This window comes from Podarcis tiliguerta (assembly GCF_965153285.1).
Source record: "Podarcis tiliguerta genome assembly, chromosome: 13".
NCBI classification, from domain to species: Eukaryota; Metazoa; Chordata; class Lepidosauria; order Squamata; family Lacertidae; genus Podarcis; species Podarcis tiliguerta.
In genome coordinates, this window is record NC_139546.1 from 4321091 (window position 1) to 4346151 (window position 25061).

General features: G+C 43.4%; 2 protein-coding genes across 18 annotated transcripts in view; both read left to right on the forward strand.

Annotated features, from left to right (window-relative positions):
* Nucleotides 1-23577, forward strand: part of GRB10 (growth factor receptor bound protein 10) — a 92037-nt gene extending 68460 nt beyond the window's left edge. For 5 of the 17 annotated variants that reach the window (XR_014503956.1, XR_014503958.1, XR_014503961.1 and 2 more), the window contains 12 exons: nt 1053-1168; nt 4154-4228; nt 5806-5943; nt 7338-7448; nt 8466-8564; nt 10988-11065; nt 14025-14141; nt 16503-16569; nt 16973-17060; nt 18099-18192; nt 19197-20621; nt 20891-23577. Coding sequence is in view for 5 of the 17 variants with exons in the window: in XM_083407612.1 (XP_083263738.1) it covers nt 1053-1168; nt 4154-4228; nt 5806-5943; nt 7338-7448; nt 8466-8564; nt 10988-11065; nt 14025-14141; nt 16503-16569; nt 16973-17060; nt 18099-18192; nt 19197-19343 (1130 nt within the window). In the remaining 12 variants the exon portion in view is untranslated. Of the gene's footprint in view, nt 1-1052; nt 1169-4153; nt 4229-5805; nt 5944-7337; nt 7449-8465; nt 8565-10987; nt 11066-14024; nt 14142-16502; nt 16570-16972; nt 17061-18098; nt 18193-19196 lie in introns of all 17 variants that reach the window. The other 12 variants (XM_083407612.1, XM_083407613.1, XM_083407611.1 and 9 more) reach the window with 3 other exon arrangements.
* GALNT1 (polypeptide N-acetylgalactosaminyltransferase 1) overlaps nt 1-25061 on the forward strand; it is a 538911-nt gene that overhangs the window by 232554 nt on the left and 281296 nt on the right. The window lies entirely within an intron of this gene.

The following is a 25061-nucleotide window of genomic DNA, read 5'->3' on the forward strand; positions in this document are numbered from 1 at the left end:
TGACCATCAGGTCCAGTCGTGGCTGACTCTGGGGCTGCGGCGCTCATCTCGCTTTATTGGCCAAGGGAGCCGGCGTACAGCTTCCGGGTCATGTGGCCAGCATGACTAAGCCGCTTCTGGCAAAACCAGAGCAGCGCACGGAAACATCGTTTACCTTCTCACCGGAGCTGTACCTATTTATCTACTTGCATTTTGATTTGCTTTCGAACTGCTAGGTAGGCAGGAGCTGGGACTGAGCAATGGGAGCTCACCCCATTGTGGGGATTCGAACCGCCAACCTTCTGATCGGCAAGCCCTAGGCTCTGTGGTTTAACCCACAGCGCCACCCGTGTCCCACAGACATCTTTAAGTAAGGGAAATCTGTCAGCTGCTAGTTGTGATTCCTATTAGAAATCCCCAGAGTTCAGAAGCAGAAGCTAGGGAGCATTGCTGCTCTGCTCACGGGTGTTGCAGAGACATCTGGCTGGTCAGTGTAGGAAACAGAATGCTGGATGTGATGTCTGGACCTGGCCTGATCCAGATTCTGCCCCACCCGGCCCACACATGACATACACCTCTTAACTGTGGTTAACAGAGTAACCCCATTTACCCGCACATTGACTACCAAACTTGGCTATTTCTTCTGCAATATTAAATAATAGATAACAACACTCATATAACCACATTGTTAGGCAGAAGTTTTTGGGCCTTCCTGAATTAATACTTTCCTTGGAAGGAGAGACGGGGAGCACCGTTTGTGTGATACTGGGTGGCTCCTAACATCTGAGCTAGTGGCTACTGTTTTAGAACAGTGGTTTCCCCAGTATATTCTGAGAAACCTCGGCACTTCTTAGAAATTTATCAGCAACTACTCAGTGGGAAGATCAGTAATGGACATACCAATCTTCTTTAGTTTACAGCCTGAAGGGAATGTTTGCTGCATTCTTGGGCACACAGTCCATGTCCTTTATTTATATGTGCTGGGTTTGCATGTCTGCGCGCACACACAGAAACACAAACCTGCTTCCACTGTTTACTAATTCGAAATATTTTATTTTATTTTCTGTTCTTAGAGAGGTGCTTAGAGGATCATGAGCTTGTTGTTCAAGTTGAGTCTACAATGGGAAGTGAAAGTAAATTTTTGTTCAGGAAGAACTATGCAAAATATGAATTTTTTAAGAATCCTGTGGTGAGTATCCTGTTGTTTTTTCATAACGTCTGGGGGGGGGCGGATGTCTTCTCCATGTGCTTTCTACAATGTATAATTTGGACTGGGTTTTAAAACACTAGATGGTATCATAGCTATAATATGAAAGATTCTTACAACATATATGTAGAATAACGCCCAGCAGAATAACTAATAGTAATAAGGCATGCTAACTCCCTGTGGATTCCCATGCCCTCTGCTTCTCATTTTTCATGAAGAAACCTGCAGAAGATAGTCTTGTGGAGAGGCACCTATCCATCTCTTCCGGAGGGGGCATTGCTCATTTATTAAGTACCTTTGAATGCAAGAGGTTCTCAGTTTGATCCTTGGCATCTCCATTTAGCAGGATGTCAGGAGGGTTGGGAAATACCCTAGAGAGTTACTGCCAATCAAAGCAGAGAATATGGAATTACATGCTCTAACCCTGTATAAGGCAATTTCATAAATTCACTTTGTCATCATCCATCATTGTATGCCTCAAAACAAGCTGCATGGTTTTACTGACAATGTCAGTAAATGATGATTGTTCTGAATATCATAAAACTTGTTCCTCATTATTTGTGAAGCAAATAATACCATTTGAGGCAAATGGACTATCTGTTTCTCAGCCCGTTCTTCCACATATGTTAAACATAGTTAAACTAAACCTTTGAATCGCTTAAGATGTGTCTTTGAGTATTTATGGGATCATTACAAGCCTTGCACAAATGCCCTTGCATGGCAAAAGTATAGGAGTCAAACATGGTTTGCATACTGCAGGCTTCCTCAACCTTGGCCCTCCAGATGTTTTGAGACTACAGTTCCCATCGTCCCTGACCACTGGTCCTGCTAGCTAGGGATCATGGGAGTTGTAGGCCAAAAACATCTGAAGGGCCGAGGTTGAGGAAGCCTGGCATACTGGTTCTGGGACTTTTAGACTTCTCAAATTAGAAGGGTCTCCAAGAGCCCTCCAGTGTAATCCTCTGCAGTGCCAGAATCACAACCAGAGATGGCCTCTGACAGAGGGCCACCCGGCCTCTGTTGAAAACTTGCCTTGAAGGAGAGCCCACCACCTTCTGAGATAGTCCATTCCACAGCTGAAAAGCTCTTACTGTCAGAAAGGTCTTCCTAATGTTTAGTCACGGTCTCTTTCCTTGTAACTTGAATCCATTGCTTTGGGTCCTGTCCTCTGGAGCAGCAGAAAACAAGCTTGCTCCATCTTTCATGACAGCCCTTCAGATATTTGAGGATGGCTATTATATCATTGAGCGCAAAATATGGTCTGAAGCTCAACATCAAAAAAACGAAGATCATGGCCACTGGTCCCATCACCTCCTGGCAAATAGAAGGGGAGGAAATGGAGGCAGTGAGAGATTTTACTTTCTTGGGCTCCATGATCACTGCAGATGGTGACAACAGCCACGAAATTAAGAGACGCCTGCTTCTTGGGAGGAAAGCAATGACCAACCTAGACAGCATCTTAAAAAGTAGAGACATCACCTTGCCAACAAAGGTCTGTATAGTAAAAGCTATGGTTTTCCCAGTAGTGATATATGGAAGTGAGAGCTGGACCATAAAGAAGGCTGATCGCCGAAGAATTGATGCTTTTGAATTATGGTGCTGGAGGAGACTCTTGAGAGTCCCATGGACTGCAAGAAGATCAAACCTCTCCATTCTGAAGGAAATCATCCCTGAGTGCTCACTGGAAGGACAGATCGTGAAGCTGAGGCTCCAATACTTTGGCCACCTCATGAGAAGAGAAGACTCCCTGGGAAAGACCCTGATGTTGGGAAAGATGGAGGGCACAAGGAGAAGAGGACGACAGAGGACGAGATGATTGGATAGTGTCCTCGAAGCTACAAACATGAGTCTGACCAAACTGCGGGAGGCAGTGGAAGACAGAAGTGCCTGGCGTGCTCTGGTCCAGGGGGTCACGAAGAGTCGGACACGACTAAACGACTAAACAACAACATTATATCATCTCTCAGCCTTTTCTTCTCCAAGTGAAACATACACAGCTCCCTCGACCTTTCCTCATAAGGCTTGGTTTCCTCCTTGATCATCTTGGTCATCCTCCTCTGCACATGCTCCAGATTTGATGCAGTCCTGTGAGCTGCTGTGCCAGAAAAGGAGATGCAGCGCATTGGACTTGAAAGCATTGAGCACTGATGCTTACCTTCCTAAAATGGATTTATACCTTTGCAAAAGTTGTGTTCTCTGACCTGGAAGCCCTAATCCCAGATATGTGAGGGCTAGCTAGTTATGATTAAGGGAGGCACCCTACACATTATCTTAAGACACCTTTAATTGTAGCTTCCAGAGATTAAGACTTCCAGAGTTGAACACTTGGGGAAGTTTGGTTTACACTAATCTTTGTCTTAAGGGACACGGGTGGCGCTGTGGTCTAAACCACTGAGCCTAGGGCTTGCTGATCAGAAGGTCGGTGGTTCGAATCCCCGCGATGGGGTGAGCTCCTGTTGCTCGGTCCCAGCTCCTGCCAACCTAGCAGTTCGAAAGCACCTCAAAGTGCAAGTAGATCAATAGGTACCACTCGGGCGGGAAGGTAAACAGCGTTTCCATGCACTGCTCTGGTTCGCCAGAAGCGGCTTAGTCATGCAGGCCACATGACCCGGAAGCTGTACGCTGGCTCCCTCGGCCAATAAAGCGAGATGAGCGCCGCAACCTTAGAGTCGGCCACGACTGGACCTAATGGTCAGGGGTCCCTTTACCTAATCTTTGTCTTGTTATATTTTTCCATACTTCTATCAATATATTAACCAGTGAGTGACATAGTTCATTCAGCTAGGTTTCCAGATTTTGGTGAACTCTGTTATCAGCCCTCTCCAGAATGATCAGTTGGCAGGGGCAATGGGAGGTGTCTACCCTGCTTCAGAGGAAGTTCATTCTGTGTACAAAAGAGGTGTGAAGCATCTTGATGCCATAATGTTACCCTGTCTCTTTTCTCTCTCTCTTCCTCACACTCCCCAGAACTTTTTCCCGGAACAAATGGTTGCTTGGTGTCAGCAGTCAAACGGCTGTATTCCACAGTCACAACTTTTACAGGTAGGCTGAAGTAGAGTTGGGAGTAGTTTTCCATGTTAGGAAACTGAATATATCATTGATGAATTTGGGTCTGCAGATGCATACTTCAAGGCTAGTTGAATGGATACTGTATTGTCATTTCAATAAATCTCAGCATTTATGTTTAAAATATTCTAGGCCTATTCAGAGGTTACCGTTTTTACTTCCATTACGGGTGGAAAAGGGTAACAGAAACAGGATATGATAAAGCCGTTGATTCTTTTGGAGAGTGGCAAACACACAGAACCTGGTTGTTTAACTAGGGTTGCAAAATCTCTTGAGGCTCAGGCTGGGAGCCAGAGTCAGCCCACTCCTTAAGCAGAGTGCAGTGGCTTTCTCAAGCATCACATTATGGACGTCACAAAAGAACAGAAAGGTCCCTACAAAAAGGCATCCATGCATGCAGCATGGTGCACTGTGAGAGGCAAGATGGGAACTGAGGGTGGAGCATGCCTGGTCGATATCCTGGTGGCGGTTGTGTTAGTTGCGAGTTGCGCTGTATCCAGAGAGCATCCCCAGCAGTCTGGGTGTGACTGACAGGTTTTGAGGACTGGGTCTTTCCTACTGATGTCTATGGAGAAGTGTAAGTTACACCACGCTTTAGGTGGCTTAACTTAGTCCAGTTTGTCTGTGAAATGAGCAGGAGTTGGTTCTGGTGTTACCTCGTTTCTTGTGCCGGACATCTCTCTCTCTGGCAGACATATCTTACACGGGAGTAGGAGGGTATTGCTGAATCCAGTCCCTGTTCCAGCCAGGTGTGTCTAGGGGTTGGATTACAACCAAAGTTTCCAATTCTCATTTCTATTTTACTATGCTGGGTTTGGCATGATCAGCTAAAAATCTCTGTCCAATTTAAATTCTTATTAAGTTTCAGTAATAGTTTAGGAGTATCTTCTCTGCTTTTTTTAAAAAAAATCCCATCTATTTTTGTATTGGAAGTTTCTCACACAAAGTTCATTACTATTTCTCCTGAAGTATAATAAGAGAAAGAGACTATTTATTTAAATTCCTACTTGTTTTTTTCTTGATTTGCTTTCATTTTTAAAAATCTATTCACTTTATTTTTATCTGCTTTTGTTATTTCAGTTTAAATATTCATTCTTTTTTAGAAGTATTATCATTGACATTTTTACATTTATTTTTAAACATATTTTTCATAGCCTCCACAGCATCTACATCTACATCTAATGATGTTTTATGCTTATTTAAAATGATTTAAATAGCACTCTTATTAACCTTTATAGGCCTCTACTATTTAGGCATGTTGATATATACTGCAAACTCCTACCCCCACAGAGGTCTCTCAAGCCATTAAATTAATGTCTTGTATCTTTCAGTTATTTTGCATAAGCCCCAATTGTTTTCATTAAATTCTACTTTTCCATATATCATATTAGTTATCTCCTATATCAGTCCATAATCAACCTGCCAATGAATTATACTGAAATACCAAATATCTCTATATTGAAGTACTGGGCTATCAATTTAAGGTGATCCTTTTCCAACAAGTCTTGAATTTCCAATTAGTGTCTCATGCATTTTCATTTAATCTCCAACAGAATTTTTTAAACTCAAATAGTTGCCCTGAAATCCAAGGATTTTTGCATGTGAAAGAACAGGGAAGGAAGTCTTGGAAGAAGCAGTACGCTTGCCTGAGAAGATCTGGACTTTACTGCTCTACGAAAGGGTCTTCAAAGGTAATTTCACTTAGGTTAGTTTAACAAAGGTAGGCCTTATGCTTTGAAGGTGCCTCTTCTGAAAAAAAATTATTGGTATTTGAGCACAATCCACAGGAAAGCTCTTTTGCACAAGCCCCATTAGAACAAACCCATTAAGTGGTACACTTCTTGATGATCTCAATTCGAGTTAAAGTCAAAGTGTTATGTTAAAAAGCTATATCTTATCCCTTGCTCATAACTTATTTAAAAGTGATGAGTTTCTAAAATATTTTCAGTCCACCTTTCTGGCACTCGCAGGCATGTCCAAAGTCTGTTTCAGGGGCCTAATCCAGCCCGCCGGTTGGTTTAATCTAGCCCCTGTGGCAGTTTATTTCCTGGGGGGAAATCCTAAAAAAAACCCTCAACAACTACAACCCTAACAAAGTTCAACAACATCAATCCTTTAAAAAGGTCAACAACTTTGCTTGGCTATTTGGTCGGCCCTCACGGCCCTTCACTTCATTAAATCTGGCCCTCTTTGAAAAAAGTTTTGACACCGCTGCTGGCATTTGACAACAATTTAAAATATACAGTCATACCTCTTGTTATGTTCGGTTCAGGTTACGTTCTCTCAGGATATGTACCGCAGCGACCCGGAAGTAATGGAACGGGTTATTTCCAGGTTTCGCGCATGCGCAGATGCTCAAAACGACGTCACGCACATGCGCAGAATCGGCGAATTGTAGCACTCGCAGACGCGGGTTGCGTTCCGCTCAGGTTATGAACGGGGCTCCCGAACGAATCCCGTTCGCAACCAGAGGTACCACTGTACAGTAGTTTGAGAAGCAAACCAGTTTATTTAAAATGGCAGAATTGTTATATTTGTCAAATAGAATAACAAAACTGCAGCTGCTCATGGTGTACAATTTGTCAGTTTAAAAATATAACAAAACGAAAAAGCTAATGCTAGAGAAGGACTTCTAAGACAAAAGGGTCTTCGGAGCTTTTCCTAAAAGCAGAGGTGTGCATTCCATGACAGAGCGGGTCACTGGCTTGAATCTCTGACCTTTGCGGTCTTTGGTCTACATCAGATGTTCTAAGGTGTATGTGCTTCATATGGGGAAAACGATGTGCAATGCAACGTAAAAAGAGGCGAACTGACTACAGTTTATGAAGCTCCCAATACTGTGCTTTAGTATATTGATTGTCAGTGAAATGCCACAGGTATTTAGACCAGTTCCCTGCAGCCAAAGAAACAGATTTTTAAATCATTGTATCTCATGTTGGATGTGGAATGGTTCATGGTCTTGCACAATTACATGGTGACTTTCGTATCAATAACCCTTTAGAGTGTCTTCACTGTACTTTTACTTTCAGGGAATGGGCGAAGTACCTTAAAGCTGTATCTTTAACCTTTGCAACCCTTCCCATAGGAACCAAGGCACCTGCAGTTGTTAGCAGACCTTGAAGATAGCAACGTTTTCTCACTGGTAGCAGGCAAGAAGCTCCACAATGCTCCTACAGATTATGGATTTTGTATAAAGGTAATCCCTCCTACTGGACTTAACTGTCAGGGGTCCTTTACCTTTAGAGCAGCAGTTCTCAACCTGTGGGTCCCCAGATGTTGTTGGACTACAACTCCCATCATCCCTAGCTAGCAAGGCCAGAGCTCAGGGATGATGGGAGTTGTAGTCCAACAACATCTGGGGACCCTCAGGTTGAGAACCGCTACTTTAGAGGGACGCGGGTGGCACTGTGGTCTAAACCACTGAGCCTAGGGCTTGCCGATCGGAAGGTCAGCAGTTTGAATCCCTGCAATGGGGTGAGCTCCCATTGCTCTGCCCCAGCTCCTGCCAACCTGCATTGCGGGGGGTTGGACCACAGAGTCCCTTTGAACTCTACAATTCTATTATTCTATATCACGTAGTTTTAAAAATAACATTACAGTTATCTTGCGGATTTTCTTTTCGTCAGGACCTACTAGGAAAGATGATCCCAGATCAGGTTTATTGCGTTTAAGCCCAGATCCCATTTTTGATCTGAGTGGTTTGTGTCAGCCCCACTTGCTATATGTTTGTGCTGTGACAGCTGCTGCTCTTAAAATAGACTGAGATACATCAGAGGAATGAGCTCCCCAGGCTTAGCTTCCCAGTCTCTTATATTGCCCTGGTTGTCATGTCACAGTAAGCTAAACAATGGCTTACTGGGACCACGCAAATGTGCAGGAGCTGGGAGCTGCTCAGTGTCCCCCCGCCCTTCTTGCTCCCATGCCATGCTCAGCTAAGCTAAGGATTGACTTACGATGGCGTCACAGGAATCTCAGAAAAAGGTAGTTCCGTGGATACAGGACATGGTTAGTGAGGAAAGAGCTTAACCACAAGCAAATCTCAAATGACACCTGAACTCTAAACCTATTAAGTGATGTCAGCAAGCCAGCACTCTTGGCCTCTGCTCCTACATCTGCGAAAAGGGGATAATAGCCCTTAACTTGCCTTGTAGGATGGATCATGGTTGGTTGCCTTTGCTATGAGAATAAGTTCTGTTTGGTCTTTGTTTTGTAGCCCAACCGAATGAGAAGTGAAACAAAAGAATTGAGGTTTCTGTGTGCGGATGACGAGCAGAGCAGGACGTGCTGGATGACCGCCTTCAGGCTCCTCAAGGTACTTTAGTTTTGGGGCAGTTTACATTTATGGTGGCCTTCAGGTGAAGGCCATCGCAAGACTTGTGGTTGGGCCCCATCACCCACGGAGGTGGATGTTTGAGAGAACTAATGCTGCCATAGGAGTTCTAAACAGGCGGCTGATGCAATCACAGTGGTCCCCAAATGGTCTGCAAATCGTGTATGTGGTCAACAACCATTATAAAAGCATGAACTTGGAATCATTCAGATGGGTATGATGAGTCTTGCTCTTCCTTCCACCCCAAGGGTCAATAGCCAGCAATCCTATAGCCAGCAATAGGATTTTGTCACTCCCAGGATTCTCCAAAATATTTCATTCTTTAATTTTTTTAAAAATAGTTAAACAAAACTCTTACTGTTGTAGCAGGGTCCCCTCTGTGATACTGTGATGCCACACTGTTTTTTGTGGAGCCCCAGCTCCACAATATTTGTTCGTATTACACACACACACACAATTTAATAAGGAATGAAAAGAAAATGTTGTAAAATAGTGTAGAATAGCTGGTGGTAAAGTCTTTTGAAAGATAACTGCAGTTCATCATGCCCACTTTTAACATTTGGACATGCCCAATTTGAGATGTGGACCTCGTAGAGTTGGCCCTGGGTCACTGTGGCCCTCAGCCTGAAGGAGATTGGCCGGTTCAGCTCTGCCCCATGCAGACCCCCAACAGACTTGAATGGGAATCTGTCTGCTCAGATGGTGCTGCTGGTAAGAACTTGGTGGTTCCCAAATTATCAATTAACAAGTAAATTTACCACTTGAAGGGGCAGCCCAATAAGCTACACCCTGTGGTGCTATGTTGATTCCGATCTGCATTTTGACGGCATAATAAACAAATATTGGTGACCTTCTGTTCTTGGCACTCTCTGTGGTGACTGACTTCTAGTCACAGACCCAGAGACATACCTAGGCTCCCTTGCACCCTTGGCAGTGGCGTAGCGTGGGGGGTGCAGGGGGGGCCGGCCGCACCGGCCGCAACATCTGGGGGGGCGCTCGCACTCGCAGCTCTCTGCCCCTACCTGGCTCACTCACTCTCTCTCACTGCAGTGCTGGCTGTGCGAATCCGATCCGAGCCGCTGGGTCGCCGCCCACTGTGGAGGGGAGGGTGCCAGGCATGCGGTGCGGTGCGGAGAGAGAGCGAGGGACTATCTGGGGGAGGGACAGTGCAGCGGGGGGGCGCAAATTACTTGCCTTGCCCCGGGTTAGGGGACGCAAATTACTTGCCTTGCCCCGGGTGCTGACAACCCACGCTACGCCACTGACCCTTGGCAAGGAGATGTATTCCCATCCCCTTGTACCCTTCCAGATTCCTCCCCTGAGGCACCCAGAGGAGTCTGTGTGCCTCACCTGGAGGAGTGGCCTGGGGGGAGCACACAGGTAGGCAGGATCCTAGCGGCTCTGAGCCAAAGTGCAGAGGCTTGCTTTTTGCACCATCCCGGGCCTAAACCTTGGCAAGGGACAATCTGGCCAGCCCCTAGTGCGCCCCTGCACAGACCCCAAGAGGAAAGTTTATCCCTCAGACCCATTTTGACAACCTGGAACTGATCACCCTGCCGTCATCATTACTACAGAGCTATTTCAGCAAGAGGTGCAAGAGGGCATTTTCTGTGGTGCCCCCTCCTCCCTTTGAAACTCACTGCCTTTTAGAGGCGGCTCCAGCTCTGGGTGTACTGTATACAGGAGACATAAAACACTGCACCTTTTAATCACGGCTTTCAAAAATAGGTGACTGTTGTCTGGAAAGGGCTAGGTTGTGCCGGCACCATGGTTTCATCAGCACCGCTGTCTGAAGCATAGCAGCTTATAGCCTAATTCATGTTGCTCCTCAGGTTCAAGGGATGTGGGTGGCGCTGTGGGTTAAACCACAGAGCCTAGGGCTTGCTGATCAGAAGGTCAGTGGTTCGAATCCCCGGGATGGGGTGAGCTCCTGTCATTCGGTCCCTGCTCCTGCCAAACTAGCAGTTCAAAAGCACGTCAAAGTGCAAGTAGATAAATAGGTACCGCTCTGGTGGGAAGGTAAACGGTGTTTCCGTGCGCTGCTCTGGTTCGCCAGAAGCGGCTTAGTCATGCTGGCCACATGACCCGGAAGCTGTACGCCGGCTCCCTCGGCCAATAAAGCAAGATGAGCACCGCAACCCCAGAGTCGTCCACGACTGGACCTAATGGTCAGGGGTCCCTTTACCCTTTACTTTTACCTTAACCTTACTTGTAAGTGATTTTTTTTGTCATGTTCTGTGTGTTTTAGTGGTTTGATTATTTTCCATTGTGCTTTATGGTTTTATTACTATGCCACCTGCCCTGGGACCTATTGGTGAGGGGTGGTTAATTAAAGAATTGAATAAGCAAACATACATAAAGAAAATAAATACCTGTCTATTCTCCCCCCGCACTACAATCTGCAGTATGGGATGTTGCTGTACCAGAACTACAGAATTCCGCAACAGAGAAAAGCTGCGCTTCCGCATTTCACCACTCCTATAGTAAGTTTATAATTTTAAGTTCTGTTATAGTCAACTCCGAGTTTAAACAAGAAGCTTCTTGCCCGCAAGTAGTGACTTTGGAGTTGCCAGATGCGGATCAAGAGGAATACAATTGCCTGGAAAGGGCTAAGCTGTGTCTGGCACCGTGGTTTCATCAGCACCGCTGTCTGAAGCATAGCAGCTTATAGCCTAATTCAGGTTGCTCCTCAAGTTCAGGGCTTGGATTCCCAGTTGTTGGTTGGATCAGCACTCCCATCATCCCTGACTGCTACCTCTGCTGGCTGTGGACGATGGGAGTTGCAGTCCCAACATCATCTGAGAACTCAAGGTTGAGAAAGGCTGGTAATAAGCACACTCTCCTCCACAATAGTGGGTAAAAGCATAATAATAATAATAATAATAATAATAATAATAGTAATAATTTATTATTTGTACCCCGCCCATCTGGTTGGGCCTCCCCAGCCACTCTGGGCGGCTTCCATAGAAACAAAAAATACAGTAAAATATCACAGATTAAAATCTTCCCTGAACAGGGCTGCCTTCAGATGTCTTCTAAATGTCAGGTAGTTATTTATCGCTTTGACATCTGCTGGGAGGGCGTTCCACAGGGCGGGCGCCACTACCGAGAAGGCCCTCTGCCTGGTTCCCTGTAGCTTTGCTTCTCGCAATGAGGGAACCGCCAGAAGGCCCTCGGTGCTGGACCTCAGTGTTCGGGCAGAACGATGGGGGTGGAGACGCTCCTTCAGGTATACTGTACCAAGGCTGTTTAGGGCTTTAAAGGTCAACACCAGCACTTTGAATTGTGCTCGGAAACGTACTGGGAGCCAATGTAGGTCTTTCAAGACCGGTGTTATGTGGTCTCGGCGGCCGCCCCCAGTCACCAGTCTAGCTGCCGCATTCTGGATTAGTTGTAGTTTCCGCGTCACCTTCAAAGGTAGCCCCACGTAGAGCGCATTGCAGTAGTCCAAGCGGGAGATAACTAGAGCATGCACCACTCTGGCATTTTAAATTTTTATTTATACCCCGCCCTCCCTGGCCAAAACCGGCTAACATCAAATGTATAACACATTAACATAAAATCAGACAATCAGTTAAAATACATTAGAATGTTTTATCATTTTACTGTTGTTAGCCGCTCTGAGCCCGGCTTCGGCTGGGGAGGGTTGGATATAAATAAAATTTATTATTATTATTATTATTATTATTATTATTATTATTATTATTATCATCATCATCATCATCCTAAAATCAGATCAGGATCAGAACAAAATCCAATCAGATGGCAACCCGCAGATTAGGGTTGGGGACCTTAAATGCTCACCAGGCCCAACTGTTTGTGCTGAACTTATATGGGCCTGTGAGAGAAATTGGGAAGCCACTTTCATCCAAGTTCTTCTAATTTCTGGGGAATATTAGACAATGGACTCTGCTCTTGCTAGGCAACAGTTTCTGGTCAATCTTAGCCCTGGAAGTATAGAAACGTGCTCTTGCTAGGCTAGATTCTTATAGGCCAGGCCTCAGCCTTGAAGATTTTCTTGTTCAGATGGGCCAAGAAGTTTAGAAATTAGGTGTGAAAGGATAACCGTGAGAAGCAGTTGGAGTAAAAAGAGTTCAAAAGTCATGGAAGGAACAGAATAGATATCTGAAGCGTCCAGCAGCCAGTCTCCCCCCCCCCCCAATTTTTTAAATGGAATTTTAATAATGACAAGCAGGTTACAGAAAAAAGAAACAAAGGGGGTGGGGGGAATAGCTTAGAAAAAGGAAGGAAACAAAGGAAGTTGTAACATTTGGCAATAAAGAAATATGGGATACAGCAATGCAGTTTTCTGAGTCAATAATAAAACATGCCAAGGGGAGAATGATGCATTACATTGTAATTATCATTACAAAGGGTTCCGTGGTCTTAAGTCAGAATGATTTTTAAAAAATAATTTCAAGAAAGGAAATAGAAAGTAACCTTGAACTGTACTAAATCCATAGACTTGCAGAGACTGGTTAACACCTGGGCTATTCCTGGGCTACTGTGTCTGTATATAAAATAAAATTGGACCAAATGGCAAAGAAGTTCCCTCAGAGTCTCCCTGTGCGTACAGAACTGATTGTGTTGAACTAGCTTTGTATATATTGGATTATAGAAAACCAATAAAAATTGAATGAAAAGAATTGAAGCCAGCTGTGCTGTTTGGTGGATCCCAGGCTATAAATGTTAAATGTGAAGCCAGATTCAAAAGGCTCCTCACATGAAACCTTGTCCACACTTATGCCAACAAAAGCTTTGTGCAGTGAAAACCCATCACCAAAACCATGTTTACGTTTCTTATTCTCCTGGCCCAGCAGAGCAGCATCTGCCTATGGCAGGGGTCTGCAACCCGCGGCTCCGGAGCCGCATGTGGCTCTTTTACACCTTTGCCGCGGCTCCGGGGCGGATACTAGCGAGGGGAGGAGGTGCATTGTGCGCCCCGACACTCCCCACTGTGGCTGTGACGTCACATGGGGACGGTGCGTGCGTTAGTCACCTTCCCGCCCGCCCGCCCGCTACATTGTAAGGGGCATGTACGCTGGTCACTGCATTGAAAGGGGGCATGTATGCTGGTCACTCTTTTGAAGGGGAGTGAAGAACACACACACACAAAAAAGTAACTTGTTAATTTAACATTTATTTCTATGAAGAGGAGTAATTCTGAGGGGTCAAACAAAGAAATAAAAAAAAGTGACAAAAAAGTAATTTTTATAATGAGGAGTTTTGCGGCTCCCATTTTTTTTTTCCTTCGGAAACAGGTCCAAGTGGTTCTTTTTGTCTTAAAGGTTGCAGACCCCTGGCCTATGGCATGCTAAAACAAACACCCCAGTCTTTAAAAACTGATCATCTGGAGAAAGGTTGGAGGAGCATGCAAAAATAATAAAAGTAACCAGTAGTTACCTTTTCTGGATAATGCCATTAAAACAATTTTCCTTTCAGAGAAGTGTGTCTGAAAATTCCTTAGTAGCAATGGATTTTTCCGGACAAATAGGAAGAGTTATTGAAAACCCCGCAGAAGCACAGAGTGCTGCCCTGGAGGAAGGCTATGCCTGGAGGGTAAGGGAGCTTCCGCCTTCGCAATTTCTTACTGATAACCTCCCGTGGCCATGGCAGCGTAGTGGTCACGACCACCGACGGGAAATTTATTTATGAACAAAGGTCTAAGAAAAGAGCAACTGGCTTAACATTGTCAGAAGCCGCTGTGGTGTGGCTGGTGGCGGGAACGTCTGAAGGAATTTGATCATGTGAGTGGAGACTGAATTTCCATGTCAGAGCTCCTGGTTCTCCAAGATGCTGGTGAGGTGGCAGCTATATTTGCCCGCCAGAATCCACACGGTTTGAATTCCTTGTGACATTACCAGAAGCAGTGCGGGGGCAGTACTGTGTTGCAGAAACTCAAATTTTGGTAGACCTTGCAATAGCTTCCTGTCATGTTTTCCATTCTGCAATACAGTGGTTCCTCGGGTTAAGTATTTAATTCATTCTGGAGGTCTGTTCTTAACCTGAAACTGTTCTTAACCTGAAGCACCACTTTAGCTAATGGGGCCTCCCGCTGCCGCCGCGCCGCCGGAGCACGATTTCTGTTCTCTTCCTGAAGCAAAGTTCTTAACCCGAGGTACTATTTCTGGGTTAGTGGAGTCTGTAACCTGACGCATATGTAATCTAAAGCATATGTAACCCAAGGTATCACTGTATTCACAGTAAAATGAGCATGGGTGTGTGCCAAGTGCTGTTTCAGAAGGGCAGCAAGGTTACACGCATACGTGAGACGTACATCTTGGACACGCCCATCACATGAAGGGGTCATATATGTCTTCCTCAGGAGAGCTGAGGTGCTGTCCCCTCTGTTTGAAATATTTATCTCTCTCTTTATCTTGGATCTCTGGGTGGGTAACAGTAATTTGGAAGCAGAACCATAGTATCAGGGGGGCAGGGCATTCTAAAACTGGGGTGGCACCATGAGAATGCCAATCACTGTAAGGAATACAATTCCCACAGGTTGGACTGAAGACAGCCTCCTTTTATGATCTTAATTCCTGGGCAGGACTATATCTGGAGAGACGCTGTGCCATTTGGGCTCCAATTTGTTCAGGGCTTTGTAAGTCATCTGTAGAACCTTGAACTCAGACCAAAAACATATCGACAGCCAGTGCAGATCTTTGAGAATCAACACAATATGGCTCATGATTCCAGTCAAATTCAAAAAACTACTTAACTGCATTTTGGTCCAGAAGCAGCCTTTGAGTTGTTTTCAAGGGCAGCCCCATATAGAGTGAATTACAGTAGTCCAAATTGTTTTTGTTAGTTGCTATTACTATTCCTGCCATTAAATATGATTTAAATGTGATTTAAATTGCATATACAATATAAAGTTAAATGGGCCTGCACACAATAAGGTGATAGTCTGTGCTGTGTTGGATAATATTGTTATAACAATTGCTCCTAAATGAACTGAAATTTTTGTTTTTACCTCTAACATGCTGTAGGATTTTCATGAATCTTGCACCCTGCCTCCAATAGAAACCTCAAATCTCTCTCTCTCTCTCTCTCTCTCTCTCTCTCTCTCTGTGTGTGTGTGTGTGTGTAAAGTGATTTGCATTCGACAAAAATAATTCAAACTTAAAAAAAAAATTCCTCCAAAGATCTCAGAATTGTATAAATGATATGCCAGTGTAGTGTAGTGGTTAAGTCACGTAATCTGGGGAACCGGGTTCGCGTCTCCGCTCCTCCACCTGCAGCTGCTGGGTGACCTTGGGCCAGTCACACTTCTCTGAGGTCTCTCAGCCCCACTCACCTCACAGAGTGTTTGTTGTGGGGGAGGAAGGGAAAGGAGAATGTGAGCCGCTTTGAGACTCCTTAAAAAGGGAGTGAAAGGCGGGATATCAAATCCAAACTCTTCTTCTTCTTCTCCCACAACCTCAAATCCCTGTGATTGATTAGAACTAAGTCACAATAAGTGGTCCAAAATCATCCAGGAAGCTTTGTGGTTTAGCAGAGGTTTGAACCCAGGGCTGAAGAAGATACTTGATGGCCTTGATTGACATGGGGCTAATGGCGTGTTGTTGGCTTATCAATGGAGTACTAAGCAGCCTCCCCGTATGCTTAAAAGAGACTTAATTTGATTATTGCTCCATGTGGACAAAAAACCTCTCTCTCACACACACAACCACACTTTTCATCCAAAGAGCATTTTGTATAACAATAAAATTGGATTGGAGAAATTTGCTTCAACTTTCCCCCCAATGAGCTTCTTGGCTGATTTGGAAGCCAAATCAAAATTCAACTTTTAATTTTTTAATTTTATTTTTAAGGTACAGAAACTTCACATATTCTCAATGCATTGCAATACTTTTCCTGGCATGAAGAAACTGTAATATTAATTATTTGAGGTTTTGTGCTTGCTTCTTTGTTCTACAGAAACGCAGCACAAGAATGAATATCCTGGGTAGCCAAAGTCCTCTTCATCCTTCCATGCTGAACACAGGTATGAAAAATTGAAACTGACAAGTATTTGGAGAGGTGGATGATCTCGTATAATTTCTGTGGGAAATCTGAGGCTGTAATTAATTTTCCCTGATTCCGCTGAATTCCGTCAAACTTCAGTGCTTATCTGTGGTTGGATGGTGCCCATGTTGATTAAAATTTAACTTAAATTATATTAAGCCATATTTGCTCTTCTTGTGCCAGAAAGCTAGAGTTTATTCTTTGTCCTTTTAAAAGGGAACGTTGATGTTTAGTTTAGCCCCGTTCGTGTTAAACATTTCGTGCAATGGCTTTTATGTTTGATTCATTTTTTTGTGGGAAACCCAGCCAGATGGGTGGCATATAAATAGAAGAATTGGGCTACAGTGCTGAATACTAGCAATGACCAGTTATTTCTTCTTCAGTTATTCATAGGACACAAAACTGGTTTCACGGCAGAATCTCTAGAGAAGAATCACACAGGATTATTAAACAGCAGGGACTTGTGGACGGGTATGTTTTTCCTCCCAGCACGTGATACTTGCCGCTGTGCTCAGAGTCTCAGATACAACCATGATCCAAATTTTCATGTAAAAGTACCTAGTTTACCTAGTCTGAAAAGACCACGGCATACAATCCTTGGCGAGGGATGGGGGTGAGGAGGAAATGGGGTGGCATATTATGTTACTGAAGGTTTGTCGGATCACAGGATGTAGCTCAAAATGTTGTCTACCAGCATCACCTTTCCAGGGTCTGAGCAGATCTTCTCATTCTGCCTGGGTTTTAATTTGGGACTTACGTTACACTTCCCTATGAATGCTCAAATGTTCTGCATAAATTCTCCTCGCTCTGGCCTGCAACCCTGATGGTTGGTAATTAAAAAGACTTATATTGATTGATTATCTGACTGTTCATGAGCATTTCCAAGGTTGCAAGGATTGTCATAATTTCATCAGCCAAATTTCAAATTAGTTAAGAGTTAGACTCTAGTGTGTGCTGGTGTCACAGACTGGTTGGACACAGAGGAATGGCGGGAGGAACCCAATGGGGAACCCCAAAGGAAGAAGAGGAGCAGAACCTGGGGAGCTGGGAGTGTCTGTGGCAGAGATAAGTCCAGAATTCGAGGGAGAAGCAGAAGCAGGAGAGGAAGGAAGCCAGGAGCCATAGAGGAGCCCTGTTGGTGAAGAAGCATGTGACAAGCTCCCCGCCCCCCGGTCTCCCAGAACCAGAAGAGGGGTGAAAAGGGCAGTGGAGAGGGTGGCGGCATGCAGGCATAGTCTCAGACAGCTTGTGAAAAACACTGGAGAAGAGGGGACTTGGGCAGCTGTGAGGAGGACCTTCAGTCTTAACAACTGCTTCATGGCTGCAGGACCTGCCAGAGAAAAGTTGCTGTGCTTATTAGGCCCGACACACCTATGCAGATCCTGTTTTTGCTAACAAAGAGTTAACTCCAGCTAGCTTGGTGTGATTTACTGCTGGATCGCTCCTGTCAGCTGGTAAAATAATGAAACGGAGATCCATTTAATAATAAAGTATAATATTGCTTCCCAGGTTATTTCTTCTCCGGGACAGTCAGAGTAACCCAAAGGCATTTGTACTTACACTGTGTCACCATCAAAAAATTAAGCATTTCCAGATTTTGCCGGTAAGTACGGCACTTTTAAAAAATGTGGTGCAGAATTCACAATGGGTTTTATTGATGAAGATTTCTGAAAGGCTTTTCAGTTCAACCAATGATAGCATTCTGAAACTAGAATTTTTTCTCATTTCCTCTCTGTACTTTTCATAGAATATGTTAAGTTGGGCAAGACCTCTTCCCTGATCTGGTCCATCAGTCAGAAGAGGGCAGTTGCTTATCTCCCCCCCCCCCCCAATGCAGCAAACCAGCTGGAGGGCCAAGTTAGGCCATCTCGGGTCTAGGAGGACACTGTGGTCAACAGTATCAAAAGCTACTGAGAGATTAAGGGACCGCCTCTCCTGGTATGTTCCCACGGAGGACCTTACAGTCTTCAAACAAAAACATCTTGAAGGTCACAGGCAACAGGCCTCAACCAGAGCCAGGGCTTTTTTGGCTGTGGCTCCAATATGGTGGAACGCTCTGTCACAAGAGAGTCGGGCCCTGAGGGACTTGACATCTTTCTGCAGGGCCTGCAAGACGGAGCTGTTCCACCAGGCCTTTGGCCAAGGCACAGCCTGACCCCCTCCTTTGGTAATCCTCAGAGAACTCTAGCCCAGTGGTTGCCATCAATTTGATTTGAACTGATTTTAGAATGAAATGATTTTAGAATGCTGTATTATTTTTCTTCGTTAGCCGCTCTGAGCCTGGAATTGGCTGGGGAGGGCAGGATATAAATTAAATGTTATTTATTTATTATATTTATTATTGTTGGGACTATGGGCTAAGGGTTAAGTCAAAAGATGGAGCTTTGCTGTGCCCCAAATTTGAAATGGTGAAATTTATATTTTGAATATCATAATTGTGGATGAGGTAAAACCAACTTTAAACAAGTCTGAAGTATTAGCTCAATTGATAGATGACATCCTTTGTTGATGTGCATCCATCCATTCGTTAGCACCCTAATTTGGTTATATTGCTGTTTAACTTGACATGGTTTTAGTGTATTAATTTTTTTTTATTAATTTTTCAAGTGTGAAGATGACGGACAGATATTTTTCAGTCTGGATGATGGCAGCACCAAATTCACTGACCTAATACAGCTTGTTGAGTTCTACCAACTAAACAAGGGAGTTTTGCCGTGTAAACTCAAACACCACTGCATACGTGTGGCCTTATGACCTTTATTTTGATCCATGTTGAAGACCGACTTTGCTCAGTGATGGAAGTTGCTAGAGAAATATTATAAAAGGAAGGTTGACACTGGGGAATTAGCAGAATAGTTGTTCACAAGAATTATGCACCTTGGGGATTTGGAAAAGGATGAATTGAGCAACAGACTGAGGTTTTGCTGGTTTGTATAACACCTAAACATGCTTGGTGCTGAGTGTCCTAGCAACCCCTAAAATCAGGAAAGGGTGTGTAAAATCATTAAACAAAACTGGAAACTGTCCCTTGGCTGGTCCATTTAACAGAATCAAGTTTGTGAAGCAAAATTATTGAAAAGAACTCTTGCCCTGGAATAATCTTGAGAATTTTAAGACTTAGTGTGTTTACTTTTTGTATTGATCACACTCTACTATTTTTTGTTTTTTGCACTCCTACTTTTTGGATATTGCATATGGCCTATATTAGGAGCTGATAAAGCTTTTACACTTATGCAGGGTTTGGGTATTAATCTAAATCCTGCATTTCATGAGTTGCTTCAGCCTAACAAGGATCTAGAAGACAGAAATATGACTTGATGGCTCTGAAAATCAGCAGCTATGTTATGTACCGATGCTCTTGAAGAAACAGTGTGGATACAACTATGGCAATATACACATACCAACATATGTACTCTTTAGAATGATTGGGTTTTTAAAAAATATATAATGGCTGTAGCTTGTGTGCAGGACACTAATAATAGCTAGTCATGCAAAGGATTCTGATTCTATGCATAAATGTGTTTTAACCCATTTTAATCTGAATGTGTTTTCTCTTCCCCCGCATTCTCAGCCTACTAGAGCCCTCTGGTCTGCATGACCCTTTGGGAAAATCCACTGACAAAGGCTAGAGTGACAATATGTCTTTGGAACCAGCTTTGGGAGGTGGGGCTTCATTTGTTTAGTCTACCTAGTAGGACACAAGTTCAGTGTTTCCTTGCTTTCTGACCATGTCACAGGGCCTTTCGTGCAGGTGTATCACTGTCCAATCTCCTAACCGTGGTTGAGAGTTCAAGAGGGCCCCCTGCGTTTGCATTATCCTTCCCTCCAGCCTCTGAACCCGCATTTTCAGTAACCAAAACACAGATTGCAAATAAGTCTTTAACCTTGTTTGCAAATGACTTGGGTCTACAGTTACTTGAAAATGCCAGTAAAGATGTAAGCCTAACTATAATTAGCTCCGAAACTGAAAGAAAGAGGGAAATGGCCACGGAGTATCCTGGTCTCCTAATTATGGTTAGACTGTTGGATATGGCCAAACTGGCACAGACATAGGGTTGTTTCCAACTAAGTTCTACTCAGAGTAGGTCCATAGAGAATATTAAGGACTTCCGTTACTAATGTCCATTAATTTCAGTGGATCTACTCATGAGTGTGACTAACATTGGCTAAAACCCATAGAGTTGTTTTCCTAAGTCAGGCATAGGCAAACTTGGCCCTCCAGATGTTTTGGGACTACAGCTCCCATCATCCCTGACCACTAGTCCTGTTAGCTAGGGATGATGGTCCCAAAACATCTGGAGGGCCGAGTTTGCCTATGCCTGTCCTCAGTGTTGGCAAGGCAACAGTGATGCCCAGTCAGGTAAATTTGAATAATTTCTTCTTCAGTTGAACTGTGTCTTGCTTGTATTGTGCAGGATTGCCAAAACTTCTGTACAAAACTGTGGGCAAAATCCATTGACTGCTCTCCATCCATTTCAGACCTGCGCAAAGAAAAGTTATGCAAGTGCCACCAGAATGATTGGGTGATAATATGCAGTAGTGCTGGATTAATGGCTTGTTTTATTGCTAATAGAAATTGGATATTCAACCCTTCATGCCACTGCTGAATTTACCATTGACAATTCAGTAACCTAATACTTGGGGGTATATGCACTAAAGTATTTATATTAGTTGGTCAAACTAGTTTGTGGCAAACTGGTTTGGTTTTGCTTCATTCCTGGTTCATCATTTAACCATGGTTAAGCCTTACTTAACCATGGTAAGCCATGGTTTATTAAACCGTGGTGTAGCATTACACATGAGCCTGCCCAGTGGTTTTAACTTCTCATTTCTTTACTGCCAACAAATCATGATGTGAAGCCATTGTTTGTTGTAGGCTTATGAATCTTGACTTGTTTTAGCTATAGTTTGGCATTGCAAGTGAACCAAGCACCCTTCCTTAACCATGATTTGTTTGGCCACTCCAACCAAAGTGTTCAGCAAGCTACAGAAGTCCGAGGAGAGTGCCGCTGGAAAGCAAAACAAACTCTTGAGAAACAAGCCATATATTATTTGATCCTTCGTTGAGCAATTCGTCGTTAACTTGTGATTTGCTGAACAAACTGTGGCTTATCATTATATGCAAAGCAGATATTTTCAAGGCCTGTTTTAGGCTCTCTAAAGCCTTCCAGGCGGGCATGGGCTGCATGGAGCAAATAATCCCTGACCCAGCTTTAATCCAAATTGATAAATGGAAATTTGGGCACATATGGTAAGTAAAATGCAGGCGGCATAGTTAGGTTGGCTCGGATGCTACCAGCTGCCTTCATGGGGAGACACATTTTGGAGGGCTTTAGAATATCTGAACCAGGACAATCTCTTGTTAAATGTTTCGTTTGTTCCATGTTTACATTGCTGTGCTTTTCCTTCTGGCGGTAGCTAGCATTAGTGGAAGGTCAGTGCTGGTTTAATTTCCCATTGGATTGCCATACGGTTTATGACTGTCAGACTTTGAATATCATGGTTAATACACACATGATGCGCTTTGTGTACTTTGCACGGTTTATAAAGCAAGAAGTATATTCACCCTAGGAATGTTCAGAATTACTGTTGCAAAATAAATTTTATCTCTGCTGATTATCTCATGTACCTAATAAATAGCCCATCCCGCTGGCTGAAGTTGGAAAAGCAGTTCTTTATTCACAAGGTATTCTTATAGCGGTGAGAGTAGCTTAAGAAAAAATAACCAGCTTGAGTCACATATGCCAGCTGAATTATCAATGGTATAGAAACACTGTATCTTAGTTTACAGAACACATTCTAGTAGCTTTGCCCCCATGAAATGTCTACATATAAAATGAAGAAACTTGACTTAGTTTTTATTAGAAACTTGCTAGTTTTATATGTGCATATTATTATTTTTGTCAGTGTTCTTTAGACATCATATTAAGCTAAATTTTATCTTTGATTTCACTCTGCATTTTCTGTTTCACCCCTCCTATATATATAAAAAATGATTTAACATGCTCATTCTCTAGTTTTGATAAGACCATTTAGACTTTTGAGATAAATTTGTGTCTTAACTTAGTTTTCAGCAAATTTTAAAAAATCGTTTTGCATTGTTTCATGTTTATAAAACTTGCATTCTTTGACTATCATAATTTTCTATGTCGATAGCAGACTATTTTGTACACCCAACTTTAAAATGAGCTATTTTAAAGAAATGAGCCACATCAACGTGGTAGCTACTTTACTAGAGCGCACCATATATTGCTCCTCCCTTTTTTTTTGGTTTTGCTGGAAATGAAATTGTTAAAATCCCACCTTAAACATTTGCAGCAGATACAGCTGGTTGGCTGCTTCAAAACCAAGGACTGAAGGACATTTGACTTCTTTTGTATTTAAATGACATGAATGTAAAGAGGGACGCTCAGGGTTGTTTCTGGAGCCTGTTGAATTTTTATCATTTGTTTTTGTTTGCCTGTGATCTTTATTTTCTAAAATAAAATACTTCATGTAGCAATCTTGGAATATGTTGAGAAGGAAAATGTCAAACCACCTGGTAAAAAAAAAAAAGATTAAAAAACCAGTAGGTAAGTTATAGAACAATAGGTGTTTGAAAATGAACAGCTTTTTTATTTGTTGAATTAATCTTGAAGAAACACGTGCCTCAGTTTTTAGATGTTTTGTCTTCTCTTTTCTGCACTAAGTACCTGACCGTTTTGACCAATCAATGCACCTTTCCAGTGGCAAGACTTGCTTATTGTAAATTATATTGTCACAATGCAAGACTGTAATATGGAATAAAAGTTAAGTTTTCAGGGAATGCAAAAGGTATTAATTTAAGAGACAAAACCTCTCACTCAATATGCATTGCTTCATAACTGTAAATAGCTTTGTGGGGGGAGGGGGTTGTGAAGCTAATTGTAATCTTTCAGGTATTTTTGTACAATTGAGGGACTGATTCTGTTTCTTGTAACTAGAAATAAACATTCATACAATTGTATTCCATTTTTATTATTAGTAATGATTTGTTTCTGATGTTGGTAGAGGGTACATTTGCCAGACTAATCGAAACGACTCATCAGCTACAGTAAATTACCTATTTATGTGGGCCAATGACCATTGATGCTGCTACCACTAGTGAGGGTCTCTCAGATCCTTCCATGCATTGAGAAGATGCCCGAGGGGGTTGTGTTGGGTGGTCCTGCTCTGCACATTGGCAATGGCTCTCATATTAAGGGTTTCTGTATACGTGTGCCAACAACATAAGCACATGTCTTCCACACAAGATGCAATCTTCATTTGCCCTGGATCTCTCTTGAAGGAGATACATTCATAGGACCCCTTCAAACAAGCGCTAGCACATGACTGGCACGGTGTATGTCTGTGAGCTGCATCCACAGGGCAGACCTGATGGGCACAGCCCCATTTTCCCGCTCAATATGTGAGGGATATATGCTGGAGCGCTTAGTTTCATTGACACATTGGTTTCCTAAGGCCAAAGAATTCCATATTATGACATGCCCTATTTAGCGGAAGGAGATGAGCTTCATGGACTTCCCAGTGTTTCATCAGTGCCCAATCTGTTTTGAAGTGCAACGCTGTACTACAACAAGTGCACATGACTTCTCAATAGCTAATTTGACCAGTGGTCTTTGGGATGACATGTGAGGTTGAGGAAATTGCATTCATCCAACAATAGCTTCCCTAATTGGGGGTGTGACTGAACTACCTTGGAAACCATTATGTGAAAAAGATAAACTTAATTCATTTCAAAGCAGAAGTCTGAACTTTCTGATTACAGGCCAGCAGCAGGTATACAAAAAAGATATTTCATATCCGACCTGTCACATCTTCAAGCGTGAGCAGAAGCTATGCCAGTTAGGCCGGGTGATGTGAACTGATATTCTGAAAGTTGAGGGAACAACTCAAAAACAGAAGGATGGTCCAAGGTGGCATAGCAGAACATTTCACAACTGATTTCGTGAGAGATGATAACAGGTTCAGCAATCTGTGGCCTTGCTGTTGCACCTCTGTTTCTGTTTGCCCTTGGACAGTAAAAACACTTGCAGTCCCAGGGGAAAAGGATCACATAATACACATCCAGTCAATATAACATCTGGGCAAAAGATCCGACTGCTAACACTCAGTGGCTTCCCCAGGACACAGTTGCTCCTCACTTTCCCCACTTGCCAAACAACAGAATAGCATTTTAGGAATGTGTGTCAAAATTGGGGCACAACAGGATTAAGTTCTCCACAGCTGTAATGTCTCAAGAAGAAAGTACCCCAAGGAGACACAAGGAAAACACTTATTAGAGAAAAAAGAGTAGGTTAGTAAACTCGAAAGCTTAAGGGGTGGGATTCTCAAGAAAGAAACAAGTCCTGTGATTTTCAGTGTTAATGGGGTTGTAAGCGGATTCCCCCCCCCCCCCCCGGAAGCACCACAGAAGTTCCAATAGATTTCTAGAAGTGAGCTTTACATCATCTG